This window comes from Macaca thibetana, chromosome 7 (genome assembly GCF_024542745.1).
Source record: "Macaca thibetana thibetana isolate TM-01 chromosome 7, ASM2454274v1, whole genome shotgun sequence".
In the NCBI taxonomy this organism is placed as follows: Eukaryota; Metazoa; Chordata; class Mammalia; order Primates; family Cercopithecidae; genus Macaca; species Macaca thibetana.
The window spans coordinates 1,999,597-2,026,295 of record NC_065584.1 but is presented as its reverse complement, the minus strand read 5'-3'; the positions used below and the strand labels follow the sequence as shown (position 1 = coordinate 2,026,295).

General features: G+C 56.6%; 2 protein-coding genes across 5 annotated transcripts in view; both read left to right on the top strand.

Annotated features, from left to right (window-relative positions):
* LOC126958638 (cysteine-rich protein 2) overlaps nt 1-26,699 on the top strand; it is a 63,899-nt gene that overhangs the window by 5,542 nt on the left and 31,658 nt on the right. The gene's annotated exons all lie outside the window — the stretch shown is intronic.
* Nucleotides 1-26,699, top strand: part of MTA1 (metastasis associated 1) — a 78,104-nt gene that overhangs the window by 30,065 nt on the left and 21,340 nt on the right. For all 4 annotated transcript variants that reach the window (XM_050796984.1, XM_050796985.1, XM_050796983.1 and 1 more), the window contains 2 exons: nt 14,538-14,605; nt 21,837-21,930. In XM_050796984.1, the coding sequence (XP_050652941.1) occupies nt 14,538-14,605; nt 21,837-21,930 (162 nt within the window). The remainder of the gene's footprint in view (nt 1-14,537; nt 14,606-21,836; nt 21,931-26,699) is intronic.

Here is a 26,699-nt window from a genome sequence, read left to right as displayed (position 1 = left end):
GCCGTGTGCCTGGCCAGGTGCCTGGAGGAGCACTGGCTGCAGGGCCTTCTTCCTCCTCCAGCTGAACTTGGGGTGCTCTTGCCAGATTATGGGCTGAGTCCTGCTAGGGATGGGGGCCCCCATTCCCCAAGAGGAGCCCACCCTGAGACCCTGTTGGGGGGCAGCTTAGACGCTACCTTAGACTCCAACAGGCTGTCTTGAGAGCATGTAATTATGTTTTTTTGCAACAAGGTCTCCTGTTGCCTAGGCTGGAGTGCAGTGGCACCATCACAGCTCCCTGCAGCCTCCACCCCCCAGGCTCAAGCGATCCTCCCACCTCAGCTTCCTGAGTAGCTGAGACCACAGGTGCACACCACCATACCCAGCTAATTTTAAAATTTCTTACAGAGGCGGAGTCTGTATGTTGCCCAGGCTGGTCTTGAACTTCTGTACTCAAGCGATGCGCTTGCCTTGGGCTCCCAAAGTGCTGCTGGGGTTGCAAGGTTGTGAGCTACCATGCCCGGCAGAGCATTTAGTATTCTCCAAATGGTCTTTCCTTGTGTGCTGCCTGGGCTCGCTGCTTTCTGGGGCTCTCGTGTTGCTGGTGTCCCCACCCCCACCTCCACCCCAGCTGGCCTGCTCCGTTCCTGTCCCTGTGGGCTCGTGTCTGAGTGTGCAAGCTGGGGAATCTTGGTGGCAATGGAGCCAAGCCCAGTGAGGCTGGAGCCACCCTCATAGTGCAGGGCCACCCAGCACCCTGCACCCCTATACCCCACCCACCCCCCAGCATGCCCCCCGTACCCCTATACCCCACCCACCCCCCAGCATGCCCCCCGCACCCCTATACCCCACCCACCCCCAGCATGCCCCCCGCACTCCTATACCCCACCCACCCCCCAGCATGCCCCCCGCACTCCTATACCCCACCCACCCCCCAGCATGCCCCCCGCACCCCTGAGACCAGGCCCCAGGCTGGCTTCTGGGGGCTTTGCACCACCCACTAGGCTGTTCCCGCCTGGGCTGTGCAGCGCACCTGAGGGGTCTGAGGTGACCGCTCCTCAGAGCCGCCCTGCAGCCTCCCCGGGGCTGGCCTCAGCACTGCAGCCCCATGATCTGGCCTGGCGTGGGCTCTGCTGCTTTCTCTGCCTGGACAGCCCTGGTGGCCTGAGGAGCTCGAGTGCCCCTCTGCCCCCAGAGCCCTTCCACGGTCAGGGCCTGAGCTCTGTGGGTGCCATTAGGAGGAGGGTTTACAGATCTGCGGCTGGGGGACCCCTGGGGCATGGAGGGACCCATGCGTCCCTTCCCATCTGTGCCCTGCCAGGCTGTCCTCACGGCAGCGTCGTCACAGGGGAGGAAACCGGGGCAGTGGCAGCCACTCCTGGTACCAAGCACACCTTAAAAATGAGCCCACGGAGGTTGCAGTTAGCCGAGATCACGCCACTGCACTCCAGCCTGGGTGACAGAGCAAGACTTCATCTCACCAAAAAAAAAAAAAAAATGAGCCTCAAGGCCCATGCAGTTGGTCAGTGGTGGAATCAGGTGTGGGGCATGCCTGGTTCTGCCCTGGCTCATCCCCTGCCTTCAGAGGACAACAACGGCGCAGCGCACATGGGGGCAGGCCCTGAGGTGTGGCTTTCTCTGGGCTGGGCTGGGGCAGTTCTGGGGGAGGGGTGTGTTCTGTCCCTTCCTCCAGGAGACACGGTGCCTGCGCCATCTGGCCACTTGCATGAGGGAACGTCTGTCTGCATCCCCTGTGGGCTGCTGTCCTCATCCCTGGCTGCTGGATGCACCTCGGACGCTGGGGCTCTGGTCTCCGATCCTTCCTGGACTTTGTGGGGACAGCGACGGAGGAGGAGGATGCCCCCGAGGATGGGCCAGGCACGAGGCTTGCAGCAGTTCCCAGGTTTTGCAGATAAAAATACAGGACACCCCTGCAGCATTTGGGATGTTGTCACATGGAGACCCGGCTCCTGGAGTAGGGGTGCCGGGGGCTTCCCGACAACTGTTGCTGTTTCTCTTGACTCTGTTCCCAAAAGGGAAAAAACAAGAAAGTTCCTGTCTGTGCTTCCTGGTGCCCTGTCTCTGACCATGGCAGACCTGGCTGTGGGTGAGCTCAGGGGAATGGGTTGTGCCCTGGAGGGTCCCGCACAGGCAGGGGCCACGGGCACCGCTCTGCAGCGCAGCTCTTGGTGCTCAATGATCTTGGGGGTCATGTCTGTTTTCCCCCAATCCTTTTGTGGCCCCATCCCCTACTTGCTAAAACTTACGTGTAACCCCAAAATTCACACATGTCACTTTCCCAGTCATTTGCGGGCACGCACAGGCCGCTAAAAGCCCGAGTTGCGTGGTGCCTGGGTGCCTGCTGGGGTGAGTGAGGGACCCTGCCCTCTGCTACTGCTCTTATGTTGGAAGCAAATTGTCCTTTCTCCGTCTATTGAGGGCCATGCTTCTTGCATTTGGGGGCTCTTGGTGCTTTTGCTTTTTTGATGCCCCTGGGGGAGGTACTGCAGTGCTGTCGAGTGTCCCTGGGCACAGGCAGACTGGGACGGGTCCCATGGAGAGAACGTGTGTTGGACAGGCTCTGTCCCCACGTCAGTTCAGTGTCAGAGAACAACAATAATTATCGTATAAAGTTCTTTGACAGAAACGTAAAATAAGGCTGTTGAATATTGATTGGTTGCTGAAAATGTTGTGACCAGAGGCTCATAGGAACTTGACCCTGTATTTCCTGTAGGAACAGAGGTTTGGTGTTCAGTAGTTCAGTATTAGTGGTGACTTTGTAGAACATAATTACTGCGAATAATTAGAATTGACTCTGTGGGTGCGTGTATATTTTAAGTTAAAGCAAGGTTTAGGCTGAGCACAGTGGCTCACACCTGTAATTCCAGCACTTTGGGAGGCTGAGGCAGGCAGATCACTTGAGCTCAGGAGTTTGAGACCAACCTGACCACACAGCAAAACCGCATCTCTACTAAAAATACAAAAAAAGCCAGGCGTGGCGGTGCGTGCCTGTAATCCTAGCTGCTTGGGAAGCCAAGGCATGAGAATCACTTGAGTGCAGGAGGAAGAGGTTGCAGTTAGTGGAGATTGCACCACTGTACCCCAGCCTGGGCAACAGAGCGAGACTGTCTCAGAAAAAAAAAAAAAAAAATTAGGTTTATTGAGATATACGTTTCACATGGGAACCCACTTATGCGTAGAGGCCTGTGATTTTCCACTCGTGCACAACTGTGTGGCCACTGCAGCTCTTCCACACCTGACATGCTTCCCTTGTGACCTTTTGTAGTCAGCCGCCTCTTCTCCCCCAGCTCCCAGCAACACTGACGTATTTTCTGTTCCTGCCGTTTTGCCTTGTCCAGAGTGTGGTAGAAGTGGAATTGCACAGTATGTGGGCTTTTGAGTCTGGCTTCTTTCTTATTTTTTGAGATAAGGTCTGTGTCACCCAGGCCGGAGTGCATTGGTACAATCATGGCTCACTGCAGCCTCTACCTCCCAGGCTCAAGTGCTCCTCCTGAATAGCCAGGACCACAGGTGTGCGCCACCACACTCAGCTAAGTTTTTCTGTATTCTGTAGAGATGGGGTCTTGTTATGTTCCTAGGCCGGTCTCAAACTCCTGGGCTCAAGCTTTCCTTCCACTTCGGACTCCCATCGTGCTGAGGCTACAGGAGTAAGCTGCCGTGCCCAGCCTTACAGTCATTCTTGAAATCAAGTAGTGGGAATCCTTGAACTTTGTTCCTCATTTTCAAAATTGTTTAGCCTGTTCTGGTTCCTTGGCTTTCCCTTACAGAGTTTAGAATTGGCTTGTTGATTTCTACAGAAACCAAAAAGAAGTGTTTCTTTTCTTTTTTTTTTTTAAGATAGCATCTTGCTCTGTTGCCCAGGCTGGAGTGCAGTGGTGTGATCTTGGCTTACTGTAGCCTCAGCCTCTTGGGCTCAAGTGATCCTCCCCGCTTCAGCCTCCTGAGTAGCTGGGACTACAGGCATACGCCACCATGCCTGGCTAGTTGTATTTATTTTTGTAGAGATGGGGTCTCACTATGTTGCCCAGACTAGTCTCCAACCCCTGGCCTCAAGTGATCCTCCTGCCTTGACTCCCAAAATGCTGGGATTATAGGCATGAGCCTTTATGCCCAGCCTCACCTTGCACTTTTATGTGATAGAAATGGCTTCTTTCCTTTAACTTCACAAGCCAACTTCTGCTAGCTTCAGATTTTTCTTCTGCAGCCTCCACACCTCCCTCAGCCTTCATAGAACTGAAGGGAGTTAGGGCTTGCTCTGGCTGAGGCTCTGGCTGAAGGGAATGTGTCTGCTGTGATTTCCCATCCTGGCCACTTCAGCTTTCTCCCTATCAGTACTGAGGCTGTTTAGCTTTCTTATCATTCTTGAGTTCACTGGAGCAGCACTGTTTTCTTTTTTTTGAGATGAAGTCTCGCTCTGTCACCCAGGCTGGAGTTCAGTGGCATGATCTTGGCTCATTGCAACCTCCACCTGGGTTCAAGCGATTCTCCTGCCTCAGCCTCCCAAGTGGCTGGGACTACAGGCACATGCCACCACACCTGGCTAATTTTTTTGTATTTTTGGTAGAGACGGGGTTTCATGATGTTGGCCAGGCCAACCTCCAGCTCCTGACCTCAAGTGATCCACCGGCCTTGGCCTCTCAAAGTACTGGGATTACAGGTGTAAGTCACTGCGCCCAACCTGGAGCAGCACTTTTAATTTCTTTTTTCTTTTTCTTTTTCTTTTTTTTTTTTTGCAGGGGGACCGAGTCTCGCTGTGTCACCCAGGCTGGAGTGCAGTGGCATAATCTCAGCTCACTGCCACCTCCACCTCCTGGGTTCAAGTGATTCTCCCGCCTCAGCCTCCCAAGTAGCTGGGACTACAGGCACCCACCACCACACTCGGCTAATTTTTGTATTTTTGGTAGAGATGGGGTTTCACCATGTTGGCCAGGCTGATCTCAAACTCCTGACTTCAAGTGATCCACCCGCTTTGGCCTCCCAAAGTGCTGGGATTACAGGTGTGAGCCACCGTGTCCGGCCCACTTTTAATTTGTTTCAGGAACTTTTCCTCTGCATTCACAGCTTGGCTACCTGCTTGGCGCTGAAGGCCAAGCTTTCCATTAGGGTATCTTGGCTTTCGACGTGCCTTCCTAACTAAGCTTAGTCATTTATTTCCAGCTTTTGTTTTAAAGTGAGAGATGTGTGACTCTCAACTCTTCCCTTCACTGGACTCCTTAGAGGCCATGGCGGTGTTACTCATTGGCCCAATTTCAATATTACTGTGTCTCAGGGAATAGGGAGGCCCCGGGAGAGGGAGAGAGGTGGAGGAATGGCCAGTTCCTGGGGCAGTCAGAACACACACATTTATGATTAAATTCTTAGGTGGGTATGGCTCACGGTGCCCAGAACAATTACAGTAGTAGCATCGAGGATCGCTGACCACAGATCACCATCACAGATAGAATCCTGGTTAAAAAGTTGGAAATATTGAGAGAATTACCAAACTGTGACAGCAACACGTAGTGAGCCCCTGCTGTTTGAAAAAGGCACCGACGGACTTGATGCAGGTTGCCACAAACCTTCAATTTGTAAGAAACACAATACCTGCAAAGCATCGTCAAGCTAAGCACGGTGCCCGTGTAGATCAGTTTGGGAAATAATTGGCATCTGAACCAATCTTGGGTCCTCTTGTACAGGGACCAGCAAACTGGCCCACTGCCTGTTTTTGATGACTCATGAGCTAAGAATGGGTTTTACATTTTTTAATTGTTGAGAAAAAAATCAAAGGCAGAAAACTTCATGACACATGAAGATTATATGAAATTCACATTTCAGTGCTCAGAAATAAAGTGTTAGGGGAACAGGCCGCACTAATGGGATTCAGTTACTATGTGGCCGCTCTGAGCCGCCGTGATGGGGTTGAGTATTTGTGATAGGGACAGGAAAAGCTCAGTTTTTTCCTACTCTCACACATTCAACACAGAACACTTCACCTCTGGTCCCTGAATGTGTGTGGGCTTTCTCCCCACCAGCGGCCAGCCGGTTATCCAGTGATGTAGCCCAGTTTTGACACTGCTTACCTGGAGAGATTAGGTTCTGCAGCTGAAGGGCTGAGTTCCACAAGATTGTCTTCACTTATCCTGCCTGAGCCTCCCGAGTCGCTGGGCTTACAGGCGCCCACCACCACGCCCAGTTAATTTTTGTATTTTTAGTAGAGACTGGGTTTCACCATATTGGCCAGGCTGGTCTCAAACTCCTGACTTCAGGTGATCCACCCGCCTTGGCCTCCCAAAGTGCTGGGATTACAGGTGTGAGCCACCGTGCCCAGCCAAGCTTGTTATTAACAAGATCAATAAACTGAAATTATAGCCAGACTGACAAAGAAACAGAGAGAAGCAACAAGTAACCAACATCAGGAACAACAGATGGGGCATCACTGCAGATCCTACTGACAGGAGAAGTGTGGCACAGAAAAGGGCTTGGTTGGACAAATGTACAAGGGTTGTTAAACATATAAAGTGCTAAAAAACCTATAGTTATTCATTCTGTTACTTGTTGACAGGTAAATATTTTGTGGAAAGTATTTGTTTAGTTTTTGAGATGGAGTCTCACTCTGTTGCCCAGGCGGGAGTGCAGTGGCACAATCTCAGCTCACTGCAACCTCCGCCTCCCAGGCCCAAGCAATTCTCCTGCCTCAGCCTCCCAAGTAGCTGGAACTAAAGGCATGCACCACCATACCTGGCTAGTTTTTCTATCTTTAGTAGAGATGGGGTTTCACCATGTTGGGCAGGCTGGTCTCGAACTCCTGACCTCAAGTGATCCACCCGTCTTGGCCTCCCAAAATGCTAGGATTACCAGGCTTGAGGCATTGCACCTGGCCTGTGGAAAGTGTTTGAGTCTGTCATGCCTTATTGAACCAGTAGTGTCAACAGTGAACTTTATTTGACCTTGTGGACTTGACTGTCATCAGTTCTGTGAATTAAAAAAAACCTTTTTTAAAGAGATAGAGTCTTGCTCTGTTGCCCAGGCTGGAGAGCAGTGGCACAGTCCTGGCCCACTGCAGCCTCGATCTCCTGGGCTCGGGCGGGAGCCCCTGTGCCTGGCCTAAAGCTGAACATCTTGGCTTGCTCTCCTGTGCAGCAGCTTGATGGCTCAGCAGTGTGAAGTTCTATTGCTTTATTATTATTTATTTATTTATTTATTTATTATTTATTATTTATTTATTTTGAGACGGAGTCTCGCTCTGTCGCCCAGGCTGGAGTGCAGTGGTACGATCTCGGCTCACTGCAACCTCTGCCTCCCAGCTTCAAGCAATTATCCTGCTTCAGCCTCCCAAGTAGCTGGGATTACATGCACATGCCACCACACCTGGCTAATTTTTGTATTTTTAGTGGAGACGAGGTTTCACCATGTTGACCAGGCTGATCTCAAACTCCTGACCTCATGATCCGCCTGCCTCGGCCTCCCAAAGTTCTGGGATTACAGGTGTGAGCCACTGTGTCTGGCCTGCTTTTTGAAAAAGCGCCGAAATTGGAAAATTTCAGAATGAGAAGAACCACTGTTGACTGCCATCATCAGTCCACCGGATGACTTGGGAAACTAGTTTTTGCTGCATGAAGTTCTCTACGTTCTTTATGAATTCGTCTTAAAGTACAAGGCACAACCACACTTACTTGCAAAATTTATACGGTGATGAAGTCGTTTTGGCAACAGCTCGTGTTTAAATCACAAACTGCTTTGTACAGTTATTGTCAAGAGGTAAAATGAGAGGCAAAGTCTCCATTGCCACACAGATTTGCAGTGAGCTTATTTTCTGGGCTCAAACTATACAGCAGTGTGTTTGGGACTTTGACGCAAGTACAAGAGAAACATCTACATTTCAAAATCCACTTAGCTGTGTGTTAAGGAGCTCCCACCTGACCTCCAGCCGACAGTGACTGGACTGTGGCGTAATCACATGCTGTAGTGGAGGGCCCCACGACCACCCTCGGGTTCAGTAATTCGCTAGGACTCCTGGAATACAGCAGAGCACTTCTGCCAGGGCTGCAGTTCCTTACAGCAAACGGACGCAGACACACCAGCAGAGGGAGCGGCACAGGGTCCAGGCTCAGGAGAGACCTGGGTGGGCTTCTGGGCTTCTGTCCCAGCGGAGGTGTGGGAGGTGCGTGGATCTAGCAGTGGTCTGGGATGGCAGGCCTGGCGTATTGCCAACCAGGGAAGCTCCCCTGAGCCTTGGTGGCCCAGGTGTTTTTAGTGGTTGGTCAGGTGGGCCTGGCTGAGCACCCGTGTGGCTGCCCTCGGTCCCTCCGTCTCAGCCCCTCCAGAGGTCAGGCGGATGCCACAAGGCGCCACGGTACGTCACTCTGTCAGGGTAGCCTGTCTGAGGCGGCCTGAGGCCCTGGGTGAGCAGATGCTGTTGGGAGGCAGGATGCTCCCAGGGCCCCAAGGTGACCTCCTCGGAGCAGGTCAAGGGTCAGACCTCTCTGGAAGGAAGAACGCGGGAGGTCCAAGCCTGCTGAGCTGGCCGTTTCCAGGAAGGGGAAAACATACTGGCTCAGTAGCCAGGCTGGCACTTAGAGCTACGCACCTGGGGCTGACAGTGTGCCTGGCAGCCCTGTGTGGAAAGACAGTCACAGAGGAAACACGGGAACGCGCCGTAAGCCGGCACTCATGGATGCACCTTTGTCGTTGATTTTGGTGATAAAGAACATTAAATTTGAACCCAATTAAGCAAAATGTCATCTCCCAAAACAAGTCCTCTCATGAGTGCATCTGTATTATAGAAAGCTGCACTCAGCTTTTTTTTTTGACACAGTCTTGCTCTGTCACCAGACTGGAGTGCAGTGGCATGATCTCGGCTCACTGCAAGCTCCGCCTCCCAGGTTCAAGTGATTCCCCTGCCTCAGCCTCCCACGTAGCTGGGACTATAGGCGTGCACCACTACACCTGGCTAATTTTTTGTATTTTAGTAGAGACAGGGTTTCACCATGTTGGCTAGGATGGTCTCGATCTCCTGACGTGATCTGCCCGCCTCCCAAAGTGCTGGGATTACAGGTGTGAGCCACCACACCTGGCCCAGTTATTTTAATTTCATCAGTATAAAATATGTGGAAATTGGTTTTTTTTTTTTTGAGATGGAGTCTCGCTCTGCCGCCCAGGCTGGAGTGCAGTGGCCGGATCTCAGCTCACTGCAAGCTCCGCCTCCCGGGTTCCCACCATTCTCCTGCCTCAGCCTCCCCAGTAGCTGGGACTACAGGCGCCCGCCACCTCGCCCGGCTAGTTTTTTGTATTTTTTAGTAGAGACGGGGTTTCACCATGTTAGCCAGGATGGTCTCGATCTCCCGACCTCGTGATCCGCCCGTCTCGGCCTCCCAAAGTGCTGGGATTACAGGCTTGAGCCACCGCGCCCGGCCGGAAATTGTTATATTAGTCCTTACGTAATATCCTTGGTGTGGCCTCTTGGCCTGCATAGCGTGGAGTATTTACTATCCCAACCTTTATAGGAAGCTCACCAACATGTATTTTAACCCTTGACGTCTCATCTGTTACCATTTATTTAGATCTTTTGCTGATTTTTCTCACCAGTGTTTTGTACTTTTCAGCATATAGATCTTTGCACAGATCTTTTGATCTTTAAACATCTGTAGATCTTCTGTAAAATTTATATTTAAGCATTTAATTTTTCTTGGTGCTCTTGTGAATGGTACTTTTACAATTTTGATTTCTGTTTGTCAGTAGTACATAGAAAGAGGATTTTTTTTTTTTAAAGACAGAATTTCACCATTGCCCAGACTGGAGTGCAATGGCGTGATCTCGGCTCACCACAGCTTCCACCTCCCGGGTTCAAGCCATTCTCCTGCCTCAGCCTCCTGAGTAGCTGGGATGACAGGCGTGCACCACCACATCCAGCTAATGTTTTTTGTATTTTTAGTGGAGATGGGGTAGCTCCATGTTGGTCAGGCTGATCTCCAACTCCCAACCTCAAGTCATCCGCCTGCCTCAGCCTCCCAAAGTGCTGGGATTACAGGTGTGAGCCACCATGCCTGGCCCAAAAGAGGACTTAGTTTTTGATGTTGACCTGTGACCTTGCAAAACTCTTTCTCAGCGGTTTCCATAGCTTTTTCGTAGACACTGGGGATTTCTGTATAGCAAGTCACATCATCTGCATATAGAAAGTTTTGTGTCTTCATATCCAGTCTGTGTGCCTTTCATTGATTCTTCTCATTGTCCTGGCTGGGACTTCCTTGATGGTCCGCAGTAGCGGTGGGAGGCAGTGGCGGTGGGAGGCAGTGGCGGTGGGAGGCAGTGGCGGTGGGAGGCAGTGGCGGTGAGAGTAGGTATACCCCTGCCACAATCCCTGATCCCAGCAGAAGCAGCCCTTTTCTCACCGCTGAGGATGATGCTGGCGGTAGGTTTTTTGTAAATGTCTTACCAGGCTGAGGAAGTGCCCTTTAGTTCCTTGTTTGCTCAGAGTTTAATAGAGTATGTGTTGAGTTTTTTCAGATTATACTCTTGCATCTACGGAGATAGCGATAGGGTTTTTCTTACTTAATCTGTGAATATGATGAGCTACACTGATTTTTCAATTTTTTTTAAAATTTAAGTTATATTTAGAGATGGGGTCTCACTCTGTCACCCAGGCTTGAGTGAGTGGTACCATCATGGCTCACTGCAGCCCCAAACTCCTGGGCTTAAGCCATCCTTCCGCTTTAGCCCCCAAGCAGCTGGGACTACAGGCACATGCTACCACACCTGCCTAATCAAAAATCATTTGTTTTTAGAGATGGGGTCTGAAACTCCTGGACTCAAGTGATCCTCCTGATTCCTTGTGTGTCTTTGGTTTTGGTATCGGGGAATGGTGTCCACACTGTCCTTTTCTGTGTTCTGGAAGAGTTGCGTAGAATTGGTGTTAATTTTTCCTTAAATGTTTGATAGACTTCACCAATGAAGCCATCTGGGCCTAGGGTTTTTGTTGTTGTATTTCTGTAGTGTGAATAGGGTTACCTGTTTCTTCTTGAATGAGCTTTGGTGTTTATATCTTTCAAGCAATTGGTTCATTCCATTTAAGTTGTCAAATTCTCTGGCATAAAGTCCTCCATAATATTCCTTATACCCCTTCTTGTGTCAGTAGGATCTGCAGTGATGTCCCATCTGTCGTTCCTGATGTTGGTTACTTGTGGCTTCTCTCTTTGTTTCTTTGTCAGTGTGGCTATAGATTTCAGTTATTGATCTTGTTAATAACCAGCTTGTAGGCTGGGTGTGGTGGCTCATGCCTACAATCCCAGCACTTTGGGAGACTGAGGCAGGTGGATCACCTGAGGTCGGGAGTTTGAGACCAGCCTGGCCAACATGGTGAAACCTGGCCTCTACTAAAAATACAAAAATTAACTGGGCGTGGTGGTGGGCTCCTGTAATCCTAGCTACTTGGGAGGTTGAGGCAGAAGAATCACTTGAACCCAGGAGGCGCAGAGTTTGCAGTGAGCTGAGATCACGCCATTGCACTCCAGCCTGGGCAACAGGAGCGAAACTCCGTCTCAAATACACACCCAGCTTTTGGTTCCTTTGATATTTTCCCCTCTACTATTTTTGTTTCACATTATTTTTACTGTATCATTTCCTGCCTTCTTGCTTTATTTGTCCGTTTATTAAAGCATAATTTACATTCAGTACAATTCCTTTTATGTGTACAGTTCTGTGAATTTTGGAAGTCCATAGTCATGATACAGAACAGTTCCCGAATTCCCTGCATGTTCTTTCATCTTCCACGCCTTGGTTTTCCTGCGCCAGCAGCTTGTAGGTGGCCCCGCTGCACGCAGCCGTCGTGCCCGCCACCTCCCCCGAGTGGGCCTTCCGGTGCTGCAGGCCCTGTGCTGCCAGGGGGCTTCACTCCTGGCCCCGGCCAAGGAGTCTTCCATCAAGTGGACGGACCCCACCTTGTCTGTCTTTCCTCACTTAAGGGACATTTTCCCCCCAGTTTTTGGCAAGTTTGGTGCATTGTTTCGGATTTAATTTGTTTATCTGGTTTCTTGGAGTGAAAAGTTAGACCATTGATTTGAGACCTTTTTTGAAAAAAAATTTGAGGTATCTACATGTGATGAAATCCGCCAATTTTAGCCGGGCGCGGTGGCTCACGCCTGTAATCCCAGCACTTTGGGAGGCCGAGGCGGGCAGATCATGAGGTCAGGAGATCAAGACCATCCTGGCTAACACGGTGAAACCACGTCTCTACTAAAAATATAAAAAATTAGCCGGGCGAGGTGGCGGCACCTGTAGTCCCAGCTACTCGGGAGGCTGAGGCAGGAGAATGGCGTGAACCTGGGAGGCGGAGCTTGCAGTGCAACGCCCAGGCATTGCACTCCAGCCTGGGCGACAGAGCGAGACTCTGTCTCAAAATAAAAAAAAAAAAGAGAAATCCACCAATTCTGAGTATGTGATTCAGTTAATTCTAGAGTTTTCACAGCATTGCCCAAGCATGGCCACATCCTGCATTCAGAACACTCTGTAACCCTGACACAGATCTGCAGGCCTCCTGCCACTTCTGCAGGCTTTTCTGCAGGGAACACTCACTGCTGTGCGTGTCCCTGGGCACCGAGGCTGTGTCCCTCTGGACTCTCCATGCTCCTAGCCCATTGTCCGGTGGAGCTCTGTGTGGGCGTGGCCTCATCTGATGAGCTGGTTTACTCAGGCAGCACGCGGGGCTCAGAAGCCACACGCACAGGCGTGACTTTGCACATGGGTGCCCACACAGGTGCATCCTCGCAGGTGGGCACCCACAGGTGTGTCCTCACGGGTGTGTCACGGGTGTGTCCTGACGGGTGTGTCACGTGACGGGTGTGTCACGTGACGGGTGTGTGCCTGCAGGTGTGTCCTGACGGGTGTGTCACGGGTGTGTGCCTGCAGGTGTGTCCTGACAGGTGTGTCACGGGTGTGCACCCATGAGTGTGTCCTGACGGGTGTGTCACGGGTGTGTGCCTGCAGGTGTGTCCTGACGGGTGTGTCACGGGTGTGCACCCATGAATGTGTCCTGATGGGTGTGTCACGGGTGTGCACCCATGAGTGTGTCCTGACGGGTGTGTCACGGGTGTGTGCCTGCAGGTGTGTCCTGACGGGTGTGTCACGGGTGTGCACCCATGAGTGTGTCCTGATGGGTGTGTCACGGGTGTGTGCCTGCAGGTGTGTCCTGACAGGTGTATCACGGGTGTGCACCCATGAGTGTGTCCTGACGGGTGTGTCACGGGTGTGTGCCTGCAGGTGTGTCCTGACGGGTGTATCACGGGTGTGCACCCATGAGTGTGTCCTGACGGGTGTGTCACGGGTGTGTGCCTGCAGGTGTGTCCTGACGGGTGTATCACGGGTGTGCACCCATGAGTGTGTCCTGACGGGTGTGTGCCTGCAGGTGCGTCCTCACGGGTGTGTCCTCATGGGCATGAGCCTGCAGGTGTGTGCCAGCAGCAGGAGGGAGATACTCTCCAGGCCCCTCCACAGGGTCCTCGCAGCACAGGTTTGGCCTCCATGTGGACGGATAGGCTGGGCTTTTTTGGTGCTGGTCTTGCTGCATGTTGCTGAATCCCAGGCCTGTGTGGGCCTCTGGGGTGATTCCAGCTGAGACAGGCCTCCTGCTCAGTCCTCCCTGCAGAGCTGGTGCAGGGTGGGCTGGCGAGGGTACTCGTGGTGCTGGTTCATGAGGATGTGGCCTCACTGCCTCCCAAGCTGAGCCCCTGCAGCGGCCCCAGGAGGCCTGGAGCATCGGGGTGTCAGCACCGCCAGCCTGGACTTCCTGGGCCTTCCAGAGTAAGCCTCTGGGCTCCGGAAGATTCAGTGGCTCTCTGCGTGTGGAACTGGTGAGAAGGCTGGAGGGCCCCATGGTGTCGTCGCTGAGGGAAGTGTTGTACTCACCTGATGGCCGGTCTCGGGGCACTCCCAGTGCCTGCTGCCTGTTGCTGTCTCTGAGCTCTAGTGAGGGTGACCCTGTCATTCCTAGAGCAACTCTGCCCCATTTCTGAGCCTGCCTGGGCCCAGGAAGCCCCAGCTGTGTTCTCTGTGTAGTTGCTGCTGTGTTTTGGAGGGAAAGATGGGGACCGCTGTGGGCAGGGTGGTGGTGGCCATGTGGCTCTGAGGGTGTAGCATCCAGGCTGGCTGCTGCCAGTGGGAAGGTGTCCCGGGGCTCCCAGCAGGGTCTGGGCAGTGCTGGAGCTGGGCTTCGCCTGGGAAGCTGCCACCTGGCCCCCACAGCTTCCCCAAGAAGGGCCTGAGCCTTTGGGGGCGGCTGGCGTCTGTGAGGATCCAGGATGGGGGCTGCTGGCTCCTGCTGGGAATGGCCCCTCCTGGTGCATCTCCCTGGCCCTGACCCAGCCTGTCAGTCCGTTCTGGTTGCAGCCACCCCTCCCTGATGGTGTGGGGGCTTCGCTTCCTCTGTTTGTTCCTCGCCTGAGAGAGCAGAGGTGGGGGTGGTGACACTGCCCTGCCTGAGCCCCGGGTCTCTGGGCAGCGGGAGGTGGGCCTGGGTCTGGCCTTTGGTACCACAGGTGACCCTCTGCTCTGTCTGTTGCTGTTTGCAGACTACGTCTACTTCGAGAACTCCTCCAGCAACCCATACCTGATCCGGAGGATTGAGGAGCTCAACAAGGTACTGGGTGGCCCTGGCGTGGCTGCAGGGGGTAGTGGGTGAGGGCTACGCCAGCTCCTGCCCTGTGGGTGGCCAGTGTGGGTGGCCCCCTTTTGGGGCTGACCTTGGACTGGCCACTGTGCAGGCCCTTCAGTGACTCCGTCCACTGTCACCTGCACCCTGGCCCCCGCTTGGAGAAACTGAGTGAGGGGCCTGCTGGCCTCGTGCAGGACCCAGCGTGGCTGCCCTGAGCTGCCTGCCCACTCCACACTTGGTCTGTGGGCGCTGGGTCCCCTGAAGGTGCCAGCGTCCCCTGGGGAGCCTGAGCAGAATGGCATGATTCTGAAACCAACCAAAGGCTGCAGGAAGCCACACTCAGTGCCCCTGCCCTGCCCAGCTCCCAGCAGCTGGCCCTGCAGGGCTGTGAGCTCTGCCCTGACCCCTGAGGTGTCTGCGTGGCTGGAGGCACCCTCCCTGGTCACTCAGGCAGCCCTTGCTCCCACCTGGTTCGTGTCTGCCATGAGTCCTTGGCAGATGCTTGTTTGATCGGGGACGTGGTTGTGCCCATGCATTGAGCCTGGCAGCACCAGATCCTTCCTGGGGGGTGGTGACACATGGGCCCCTCAGCCCCAGCCACTCCCGGCCTCCACCGCCTCGGCACAGCCTCCGTCCCGTCAGCTTGGGAGACAGAGCTGCAGATGGCTGTGGAGGTGCAGGGCACCCGCACACCCTGGGAGCCTTCTCGCTGTCCTCAGGGATGGTGGGTGGGTACCCCAGCCTCCCTTCTCCTCCTGGTTGGAGACTTTCTAAGGGTGTTGAGGGAGGGCAGGTCGTCCCCACCAGTGGACACATGGTTCCAGCAGAGAGTGGGGTGAGCTGCTCGGTGCTTCATAGACCTCTCTGTGCCTGCCTGCAGGGCTCCCGAGCCCCCGAACCTCTGGAGCCAGTGGCCTGATGGCTGCCTTCTAGGAGCCCCGCCCACTCCAGGCCTGGGGCACCCGGGCCCTTGGTGTTCCGTGCTGCATGCTGCAGGCTTACCTGTGAGAAGCTGCCTTCCTGGACATCAGGCTTGGTGGCAGCGGTGATGTGGGATTCTTGGAATCAGAGGGGACAGGGTGGGGAAGGTTAGCATGCCACCTCTGACGTAGCCATGCTGGGCTCTGGGCTTCCCTGGCTGTGCTTGTCAAGGGCCTTTCCCTGTGGCATCTGCCACCACCTGGGGCCGAGGAGCGTGGGGTGTGACGTCTGCTCCCCTGCAGCTTCCTGGGAGGTCTGAGGGGCAGGCCTGTTTGTTGGAGGCACGGGCAATGATCTAGGTGTCCTCTGAGTCCGTCTCACTGCCCCTGCTGGGCAGGGCCTGCCCGCCTGCAGAGCAAGGCCACTTGGACTCTGGGTACGGCTGGAACGGGTGCTGCTCCTGTGAACTGAGCCTCCCGAGTGCGGGGCTGGAACAGGCGCTGCTCCTGAGAACTGAGCCTCCCCAGTGTGAGGCTGGAACGGGTGCTGCTACTGTGGCTGGGCCTCCCGATTGCGGGGCTGCACCTTACACATCACAGCATGCGGACTGTAGGGAAACTGAGGTGCGGAGGGAGGTTCCTCAGCTGAGTTGAACCATGGCTCGGGGAGGCCCTGGGTCCCTCCTGGTCCGTGTAGTGGAGGGGCGGCTGGCAGACGGCGCTGCTGGCTCCACACAGCCAGCTGGCAGGCAGCCTGGGGTGGGAGGCTGCAGTGCCTCTGTGGGCGCCTGGCCGAGTGCCACTGCTGGGAGGTGCCACAGCTGAGAGGTGCCACTGTCGGGAAGGTTCCCTCGTGCCGCTTCTGGCTTCCACGTGCAGACAGTAGACTGCAGGCGTGTGCAGGTGGGGGCTGGCTTCCGGCCCTTTGGCGATGTTCAGGTACAGATGTAGCATTGCGCACGCTCAGAGCTGTCCCCTTTGTCCTAGCACTCCCTCCTCCTCAGGGCCAGGGCCACATGGCCTGGACACTTGTCCGTCTCTGGGTAGGACACCAGCCTGTGAGGGGCATGACTACTGTCTCAGACAGTTCAGGCAGGGCAGCCGACCCAGACGCTCACCATGTGGAAAGGAACCCGTGGGCCTGCGACACAGCGTGGCCAGTGCCCTCCACACCAAGGAGCTCCAGGCGGGGCTTCCAGGTGGGCGCAGCTGGTTGAGTGCAGACCTCCCCTCTGTTCTCTGGCCTGAACGCCCCCTCAAATAACAAGAAAGGGGTGCTGGAGCTCTGCACCCACAGGGCAAGGAAGGTGGGAGAGGAGGCGCCACTGGGAGGTGTGGGCGCAGCTCAGAAGGCAGCCAGCCGGATTGGGCAACCTGAGAGGCCCCGGCCCTGGCCCGGGTCAGGGTCGGGAGAACAGGAACCATGCTGACGTGTGGCTGGCAGTGCGGAAGACAGGTGGAGGACCCGTCTGGGGGTCAGGTGAACCTGCAGAACCCTTCCCTGGGCTGGAGCAGTGGACTCAGAGGACCCAGATTTGGGGCATTAGGCCCAGGCCAGCACGGTTCATGCGGGGGCTGCAAGTGGGGGTCACCTGGCTCATGGGCTGTCCCCTGGTGGGCCCCCGTGCCCCTCTTGCCTCCTTGGCTCCCAGGACCCTAGCAGCCAGACTTCTAAAGCCCACAGACCCAGCTGCTGGCATCGGGGACCCAGCAGGATGCCCGCTACCCCAGCGCCTGTGGGTGCAGCACATGCAGTGAGCTGTCCAGCACCTGGGAGTCTCCTGGTGACCAAAAGTCACCAGATGGTTGGGGAGGGCTTTTGACATGAAGATCAGTCGGCAACGTGAAAATGGAACTCAGGGCCGGGCGCGGGGCTCAGCCCGTAACCCCAGCACAGGGAGGCCGAGGCGGGCAGACCGCGGGGTCAGGAACTCAGGGCCAGGCGCGGGGCCTCAGCCGGTAATCCCAGCACGGGGAGGCCGGGCGCTGGGGCTCAGCTGGTAACCCCAGCACTGGGAGGCCGAGGCGGGCGAACCGCGGGGTGAGGAGATCGAGACCAGCCTGGCTAACTCGGTGAAACTCCATCTACTAAAAATACACAAAACTAGCTGGGCGTGGTGGCGGGCGCCTGTAGTCCCAGCTACTCGGGAGGCTGAGGCAGGAGAATGGCGTGAACCCGGGAGGCGGAGCTTGCAGTGAGCTGAGATCCGGCCACTGCACTCCACCCTGGGCGACAGAGCGAGACTCTGTCTCAAAAAAAAAAAAAAAAAAAAAAATGGAACTCAGAGGAAGGGCCAGTGCAGAGAACAGAAGGAAACTAAAGCAAAACAAAGCCCATGAATGTTCTCAGAGAAAGGAAAGGGATCCATCCTGGGATGTGGTCAGATGAGAGGAAAGCTCTTGACACTTGGGTTAGGAGAAGTAACAAGTGGAATGAAAGGACCAGGTGATAAAGTTGAGGTTACCACCCAGAAGATGGGGCAAAAACAAAGAAACTAGGAGAGAAAAAAAATCAGACAATCAGTCCATTGGTCCAATGTCCAGTTAATAGCAGAGAAGAAGGAGTGAACACAGAAATAAAGAGGGGCCCCTTCAAGGTGTATTTAAACTGTTAGAACATGGGAGAAGAAATGCGTTTAGAGGAAAAGCGGGTCACATACAAAGGCCTGGAGTCAAACCCCACTTTGCCTTTCGGCAGCCACGTTCGGGTGTGGAGGCTCCAGGCCCAGCCAAGCCCCATCTCCCGGAAGGCAGATGAGTGAGGTTTCCCGACTGAGGCCTCGGAGTGCACCCCTCCACGCCTTTCCACCACGAGCAAGGCGCACCGTCCTCCCGCCCAGGAGGACGTGGTCCCCGGTGCGGGTAGCAAGCAGGGTGGACGCCAGCTCTGGGAGGGGTCTCCTGGGCGCCCTGATTGAGCCCTTTCCCTTCAGGAGCTCTGCTGCCGAGCACTTTAGGGAAGAATCAGCGATGATTCCATGAAAAACTAGGCAAGTGGAGAAAACGAGACGATTGTTAACCTCGGGAAGCAAAGCTGTTCAAAGGAAGAAAAGAAGGAATGGCCTAGTGCGGCCTCACCACCTTTACCTGTGTGTGCAGGAGTGCCTCAGAACAGACCCCGAGCGTGACTGAATCCACCGTGTGCAGGAACACGACAGAACAGACCCCGAGCGTGACTGAATCCACCGTGTGCAGGAACACGACAGAACAGACCCCGAGCGTGACTGAATCCACCGTGTGCAGGAACACGACAGAACAGACCCCGAGCGTGACTGAATCCACCGTGTGCAGGAACACGACAGAATAGACCAGACCCTGAGCGTGACTGAATCCACCGTGTGCAGGAACACGACAGAACAGACCCCGAGCGTGATTGAGTCCACCGTGTGCAGGAACACAGCGCAACAGACCAGACCCCGAGCGTGACTGAGTCCACTGTGTGCAGGAACACGACAGAACAGACCCCGAGCGTGACTGAGTCCACTGTGTGCAGGAACACGACAGAACAGAACAGACCCCAAGCGTGACTGAGTCCACCGTGTGCAGGAACACGACAGAACAGAACAGACCCCGAGCGTGACTGAATCCACCGTGTGCAGGAACACGACAGAACAGACCCCGAGCGTGACTGAGTCCACCGTGTGCAGGAACACGACAGAATAGACCCTGAGCGTGACTGAATCCACCGTGTGCAGGAACACGACAGAACAGAACAGACCCCGAGCGTGACTGAATCCACTGTGCGCAGGAACACAGCGCAACAGACCAGACCCTGAGCGTGACTGAGTCCACCCTGGAGAGTGGGGTGCATGTGTGGGAAGGGAGGCCTGGCCTGAGGCTCCGAGCTGGTGGGAACCTGACTGCGGAAGAGCCTGGCCCCACGGTCCCGGCTGCCCAGATGGGGCGGCTGCGGTTGTGTGTCCTTGCAGTCTTCATGGCTTGCTATGTGACATTGGATGGTCTGTGTGTGTCACCGTGATGAAATGTGGATGTAACCTGTGGTGGAGTATGTCAGGGACACAGGAGCCAATAGAGCGAGAACCCAGCGGCCAGAGTAGGGACAGCGTGACCTGCAGGAGGGGTCAGGCCACGCTGGATTGTGACTTGAAGCAGAGCATGGCGGTCCTGGGTTCACACCACTGTAGTGAGCAGATGCAGATCCGACGGGGAGAGGAGATGCACGTCCCAAGCAGAGGAATTCCACCGTCGAGAACGCCCTGCTTCCGGGCAGGCCGTGCAGAGCAGCTGAGCACTTTTCTCTTTATTCTTTTCTCTTTATTCTTTCTTTTTGTTGTTGTTTTTTTGAAACAAGGTCTTGCTCAGGCTAGAGTGCAGTGGCACAATCTCAACTCACTGCAGCCTTGACCTCCCGGGCTCAAGTGGCCCTCTCACCTCAGCTTCCCAAGTAGCTGGGACTACAGGCGCGCACCACTGCATCTGGTTATTTTTTTTATTTTTATTTTTTTTGAGACGGAGTCTCACTCTGTTGTCCAGACTGGAGTGCAGTGGCGAGAAAAGTGCCTGGCCACTTCTCTTAGAGTTAATTTGGTTTAATGCTATAAATGGGCTGGGTGCGGTGGTTCACTCCCAGGAGATCGAGACCAGCCTGGGCAACATGGTGAAATCTCGTCCCTACAAAATGTTTTTAAAAAATTAACCAGATGGCGGTGGCTCAAGCCTGTAATCCCAGCACTTTGGGAGGCCGAGACGGGCGGATCACGAGATCAGGAGATCGAGACCATCCTGGCTAACATGGTGAAACCCCGTCTCTACTAAAAATACAAGAAAATTAGCCGGGCGAGGTGGCAGGCGCCTGTAGTCCCAGCTACTCGGGAGGCTGAGGCAGGAGAATGGCGTGAACCCGGGAGGCGGAGCTTGCAGTGAGCCGAGATCGCGCTACTGCACTCCAGCCTGGGGCACAGAGCAAGACTCCGTCTCAAAAAAAAAAAAAAAAAAAAAAAAAAAAAATTAACCAGATGCTGTAATCCCAGCACACTGGGAGGCCGAGGTGGGTGGATCATGAGGTCAGGAGATCGAGACCATCCTGGCCAACATGGTAAAACCTCGTCTCTATTTAAAATACAAAAATTAGCCAGGTGCGGTGGCGGGCGCCTGTAGTCCCTGGTACTTCAGGAGGCTGAGGCAGGAGAATGGTGTGAACCCGGGAGGCGGAGCTTGCAGTGAGCCGAGATTGTACCACTGCACTCCAGCCTGAGCGACAGAGCGAGACTCCGTCTCAAAAAAAAAAAAAAAAAAAAGCCTGGCATGGTGTAATTGGATTGTAGTCCCAGGAGGTGGAGGCTGCAGTGACCTGAAATCACACTGCTACACTCTAGTCTGGGCAACAGAGTGAGACCTTATCTCAAAAAATTGAAAAGTTATGTGAGACTGGGCGCTGTGGCACACCTGTAATCCCAGCACTTTGTGGGGCTAAGGCAGGCAGATTGCTTGAGGTCAGGGGTTCCAGACAGCCTGGCCAACATGGCAAAATCCCGTCTCTACTGAAAATACAAAAATTAGCTGGACGTGGTGGCTCATGCTTGTAATCTCAGCTACTCGGGAGGCTGAGGCAGGAGAATCCCTTGAACCCAGGAGGCGGAGGTTGCAGTGAGCCAAGATCGCGCCACTGCACTCCAGCCTGGGTGACAGAGTGAGACCCCATCTCAAAAAAAAAAAAAAGTTATGAATGGTAGTCCATGAGGCACTTGTACCGTGGTTAGAATCACAGCATAATTCTTGAGGCCACAAAGATGTTATAAAAGCTCGTTCCAAAAACATACCTTCCTCTGCGGGGGCGTTTTACAGCAGTCAGCCAGGCCAGGTGGGGGCGCCTGTGGCTGCTCCAGGAGGGTGATGGGAGGGCTGGTCCCACACGGGGGTCCACGCTGCATGGGCTGCTCGGGCTGTGGCTGCTGCACAGCTCACCCAAGAGGGACTGGGATAGCTGGGCGTGGGCTCCCGGGAGCTGACTGAGGTCCTGTCCAGTGTGGCGGGGCCTTTTCCTCATTGGGACCCTGGTGTTCTCAGGTGGTACACTGGGCTCTGGAAGGGAGGGCGGATGGAGACACAGGTTGAAGTTGGGTGCGCACGCCCACCTTCTCCCCCCGGGATAGACCCATGGGGTCCAGAGCTGCAGGATTTGCTCCATTTGTGAAGTGCCCTGCTGGAGTCCTGAGGGGTAGTGTGGTGACACCCGCAGTCCTGGGACGGCAGGGGCCGGCCTTGGAGCCCCTCCTGGGAGCTGTGCAGCCCGGGTTTGGTCGCGTTTCTCAGACGCCCCTGCCTTGCTGTTACAGACAGCCAATGGGAACGTGGAGGCCAAGGTGGTGTGCTTCTACCGGAGGCGGGACATCTCCAGCACCCTCATCGCCCTGGCCGACAAGCACGCAAGTGAGTCCGGCCTTCCCCGGGGTGGCCGCCTGGCGGGAGGGTCCGCCGGGGAGGGCTGGCGGGGTCCTTCTTCCCTAGGGTCCATCCTCGGCGTCCTGGCCTCGTGGGGCCACCCTCTGCCCAACTCGCTCTGGCCTCTCTTTCTCTCCCTTCCACGGTGGGTGGGGGTGTCCTGGCTCCGTTTCCTCGGGGACTGGGCGAATGAACTCCTCACAGGCCCCTCCGGAGCGGTGTGCCTCTCACTGGCATCCTCTGTGAGCTTGTCACGGGGTGTGGCTGGGTGTGGGCATCATTGGTTGAGGCTTCTTTTTTTCTTTTATGATGACTTCTGGAGACTTTTCAGGCTGGTGGGACCCTGCTGCCCACACCTGCCACTGTCTCTTGCCTTTTAATTTTGTGAAGAGGCTTCTGTTGGCATTCTGAGTAGTGTTTTCAGGAAAGCAGTCCTCTCCTTATTCTTTACAATTCAAACTCCAATTCAGTAAACTGGCTGGAAGGGGCTGCTGTGGCCAGCACAGTGTGTGGGAGGAAGCCACTGGCTGCATGGGAATGCCCTCAGCCTTGGGGGCCCAGCTCCTCCCCTGGGAACAGGTACTCACAGGTGATGGAGTCTCCCGCACCGGGGGACATCGACTTCAGAGCCAGGAGCCAGAGGCACCCCCACGCCCTCCATACGCTACTGACACAGGGCCTGCCGGGCTAGGCCCACCTGCACCAGACACTGTGGTGCCCCCACTGAGGCCTCTCGTGTCGGTGGGGGCAGGCGCGAGGGCTGTTATTGGCTTCCGCTCTGATACATCAGCTGAGGTGGGATTTGAGCCCAGGCTGAGGCTGTGGTCTGTAGGGTGACGTTTCCCAGTAGGTGAGGCATGTGACTGCCCGAGTACCTGTGTTGCTGGGGTGGGCCAAGGTCCCACCTGTAGCCTCCTATGACCCCTAATGGGGTGAGGTCCAGGGACTGTGATTGGCAGTGGGTCAGGTGGGAGGACCTTGACATCTTCTGCCCCTGTCCCAGTGCTGTGGGTGAGGGCAGGAAGCCAGCCCAGGCAACCTCCCCCTGCCCTGGGAGGGGCTTAGGGGCAGGACAGACCATCCTGCCCCCAGTGTCTTGTTCCTGAGCCTTTGCTGGGAGTCCGCCAGGGCAGCGCTCGTGGAAGGAAGGGTCCCTTAACCCCACTGCCTTGCCCACTGGACAGCTGCAGCCTTTCCTCGGCACCCAGTGGATGCGGACATGAGCTGCCCTGGGGCAGTACAGCTGGGCTGGGCCCCTGGGTCCACTCTGGACACCGGGCTGTGGGGCCTGTGGTGGCCCAAAGGGAGCTGCCAGTTGACCATGGGCTTCCTCTGGCTTCGTGAGGAACTGGAACCTCCTAGCTCTCTGCTCAGAGGAGGGGAGCATTCAAGGTGGGGCATGGTGACCCTTGACCTCTGACCTCAAAGCCTGTGTACTTCACTGGTGCGCACTCCAGGCACCAAGGAAGAGAGCTGGGGATGTTGAAAGTCCACAGGCTGCACATTCTGGAGGGGCGTTTGGTGCGGCCCTTGGCCCTGCAGGTGCTGGACGCCAGCCAGCAGCACGGCTGGTGGTTCTTGGTGTCGGGGACTGACCTGTGTCAACTCTGCAGGGAGTGGGAGAAGCAGTGGTGGGGAGCGGGCCGGCGCTGGAGAAGCAGTGGTGGGGAGCGGGCCGGCGCTGGAGAAGCAGTGATGGGGAGCGGGCCGGCGCTGGGGAAGCAGTGGTGGGGAGCGGGCCGGCGCTGGGGAAGCAGTGGTGGGGAGCGGGCCGGCGCTGGAGAAGCAGTGGTGGGGAGCGGGCCGGCGCTGGAGAAGCAGTGATGGGGAGCGGGCTGGCGCTGGAGAAGCAGTGCCCAGGCTGAGCGGGCTGGCCCTGGAGAAGCAGTGCCCAGGCTGAGCAGGCTGGCGCTGGAGAAGCAGTGGTGGGGAGTGGGCTGGTGATGGAGAAGCAGTGCCCAGGCTGAGCGGGCTGGCGCTGGAGAAGCAGTACCCAGGCTGAGCGGGCTGGCGCTGGAGAAGCAGTGGTGGGGAGTGGGCTGGTGCTGGAGAAGCAGTGCCCAGGCTGAGCGGGCTGGCACTGGAGAAGCAGTGCTCAGGCTGAGCGGGCTGGCGCTGGAGAAGCAGTGCCCAGGCTGAGCGGGCTGGCGCTGGAGAAGCAGTGCTCAGGCTGAGCGGGCTGGCGCTGGAGAAGCAGTGCCCAGGCTGAGCGGGCTGGCGCTGGAGAAGCAGTGCCCAGGCTGAGCGGGCTGGCGCTGGAGAAGCAGTGCCCAGGCTGAGCGGGCTGGGCTGGAGAAGCAGTGCTCAGGCTGAGCGGGCTGGCGCTGGAGAAGCAGTGCTCAGGCTGAGCGGGCTGGCGCTGGAGAAGCAGTGCCTAGGCTGAGCGGGCTGGCGCTGGAGAAGCAGTGGTAGGGAGCGGGCTGGAGAAGCAGTGCTCAGGCTGAGCGGGCTGGCGCTGGAGAAGCAGTGCCTAGGCTGAGCGGGCTGGCGCTGGAGAAGCAGTGCCCAGGCTGAGCGGTCTGGCGCTGGAGAAGCAGTGCCCAGGCTGAGCGGTCTGGCGCTGGAGAAGCAGTGCCCAGGCTGGCACTGGAGAAGCAGTGCCCAGGCTGAGTGAGCTGGCGCTGGAGAAGCAGTGGTGGGGAGCGGGCTGGCGCTGGAGAAGCAGTGCCCAGGCTGAGCGGGCTGGTGCTGGAGAAGCAGTGGTGGGGAGCGGGCTGGCGCTGGAGAAGCAGTGCCCAGGCTGAGCGGGCTGGCGCTGGAGAAGCAGTGGTAGGGAGCGGGCTAGCGCTGGAGAAGCAGTGCTCAGGCTGAGCGGGCTGGTGCTGGAGAAGCAGTGCCCAGGCTGAACGGGCTGGCGCTGGAGAAGCAGTGCCCAGGCTGAGCGGGCTGGCGCTGGAGAAGCAGTGCCCAGGCTGAGCGGTCTGGCGCTGGAGAAGCAGTGCCCAGGCTGAGCGGGCTGGCGCTGGAGAAGCAGTGGTGGGGAGTGGGCTGGCGCTGCAGAAGCAGTGGTGGGGAGTGGGCTGGTGCTGGAGAAGCAGTGCCCAGGCTGAGCAGGCTAGTGCTGGAGAAGCAGTGCCCAGGCTGAGCGGGCTGGCGCTGGAGAAGCAGTGGTGGGGAGCGGGCTGGCGCTGGAGAAGCAGTGGTGGGGAGCGGGCTGGCACTGGAGAAGCAGTGCCCAGGCTAAGTGGCCGCAGTGTGGCCCTGCCAGTCTGTGTGGCCTGGGGAGTCAGGTGCCACCGTTGAGTTGGGCATGTTTATGGCTTGCCCAGGGCGCATCCTGTCTCTGTCCTCTGGCACCTGGGAGCACAGTGTCCCTGCTCCAGAGAGTCTGTATCAGTGGTTTTTTAGGGTATGGTGTCCCCCTTTCCTGAGGTTCTGCTCTCAGACACCCCAGAAGATGGCCTTTTGCTAGGAGGGCCCCAGAAGGGGACTCCAGACATAATGTGATTAGAGGTATCAGAGGGCGGGTTTTCCAGAAGGGCCTTGTCGGGGCTGGTGGGACTGGGCAGAGAGCAGCAGTGCCCCCCCAGGTGCCCAGCCCAGCCCCTTTGGACGGTGCTGCCTGGAAAGCTGCATGGCGGCCCCTCTGCAGGGCGTTCCTGTGAACTGACAGCCCAGCTGCAGGGAGCAGGCATCATGGGTGACGGGTCTGCCGCTGGTCCAGGGGCTCGGAGCGCAGCCCCACTCTTGCCTGGTGACTGGGCCTTGCGGTGATTCTGCAGGGCCCACATCCCCAGGGTTGTGTACATCTGTGCGTTTCTCCTGCTCGCTCTGTGAGCTCATGGCAGCCCGGGTGAGGCCCCAGCTGATCCCAGGGACAGGTGTGAGGACACTCCGGGAGGCCTCTGGCTCTTCCACGTCACTGCCTCCACCCAGTCCCTGCTGGGGCGTCCAGCCCACAGTGCAGGCCTCAGGGTGGAGGGTAGACACCGGCCAGGCTGCACCGCGGCCCCTGCGGCAGAGAAGACCTCACCCCGGCTGGCTGTGAGCGTGAAGCCTTTTACAGACAGAACGACAGGGAGAGGGGAACGTCCCTCCTCAGAGCCCCCCAGAGCAGGTGTGGGGGCCCTGGAGACCACAGCCTAGAGTGGGTGTGAGGGCACAGCCTGGGCCTTGTCCTGAGCCTGGGGCTGCCATTCCCTGGGCCTCATGCTTAGGGGTGTATCCAGGGTCCGAGGGAGGGTTCAGAGTGTGGGCGGTGCAGGGTGCACTGGCCAGCCCCGCCTCCCGCCTGGGTGTTTCTGCCTGTTGGCCTCCTGAGGAGCTGCAGGCCTACTTCGCCCACATCTCCGACAGGCTGCACCCTGCAGCCCTGTTCTGCTGATCGGGGCACTGGTGAGATGGGAGTCTCGGAGTCGCTGTGGGCTTCTCTCCAGGCTGGGTCGGTGCGCTGACGGGGCCTGGCATAGGGCGGGCGTGAACGAACGCCAGCCTCTGGTCTGGGATGGTGTGTGGGCCTCTGGGCCCTGGGGATTTCTGAGTTGAGGGTGCAGTTTGCTTGTGGGGCCCCAGGAGTGGGAGCGAGTGAGGTGTGTTGGCCTGGGATGCTGGGACTGGGGCTATCCTGGTCAGCCCTGCCCTGTTCTATGGACCGGCGGGAGGTGAGGCTCAGCAGGCAGACACCCCAGGCTTCTGAGGCCCAGATAGGGCCCGCTCAGAACAGGCCCAGCATGGCTGCTCCCAGCCTCAATCTGGGAGTGCCCAAAGGAGCCAGGACTTCCTGCAGGCACCACAAGGGGGCCGCAGAGAGCGAGCAA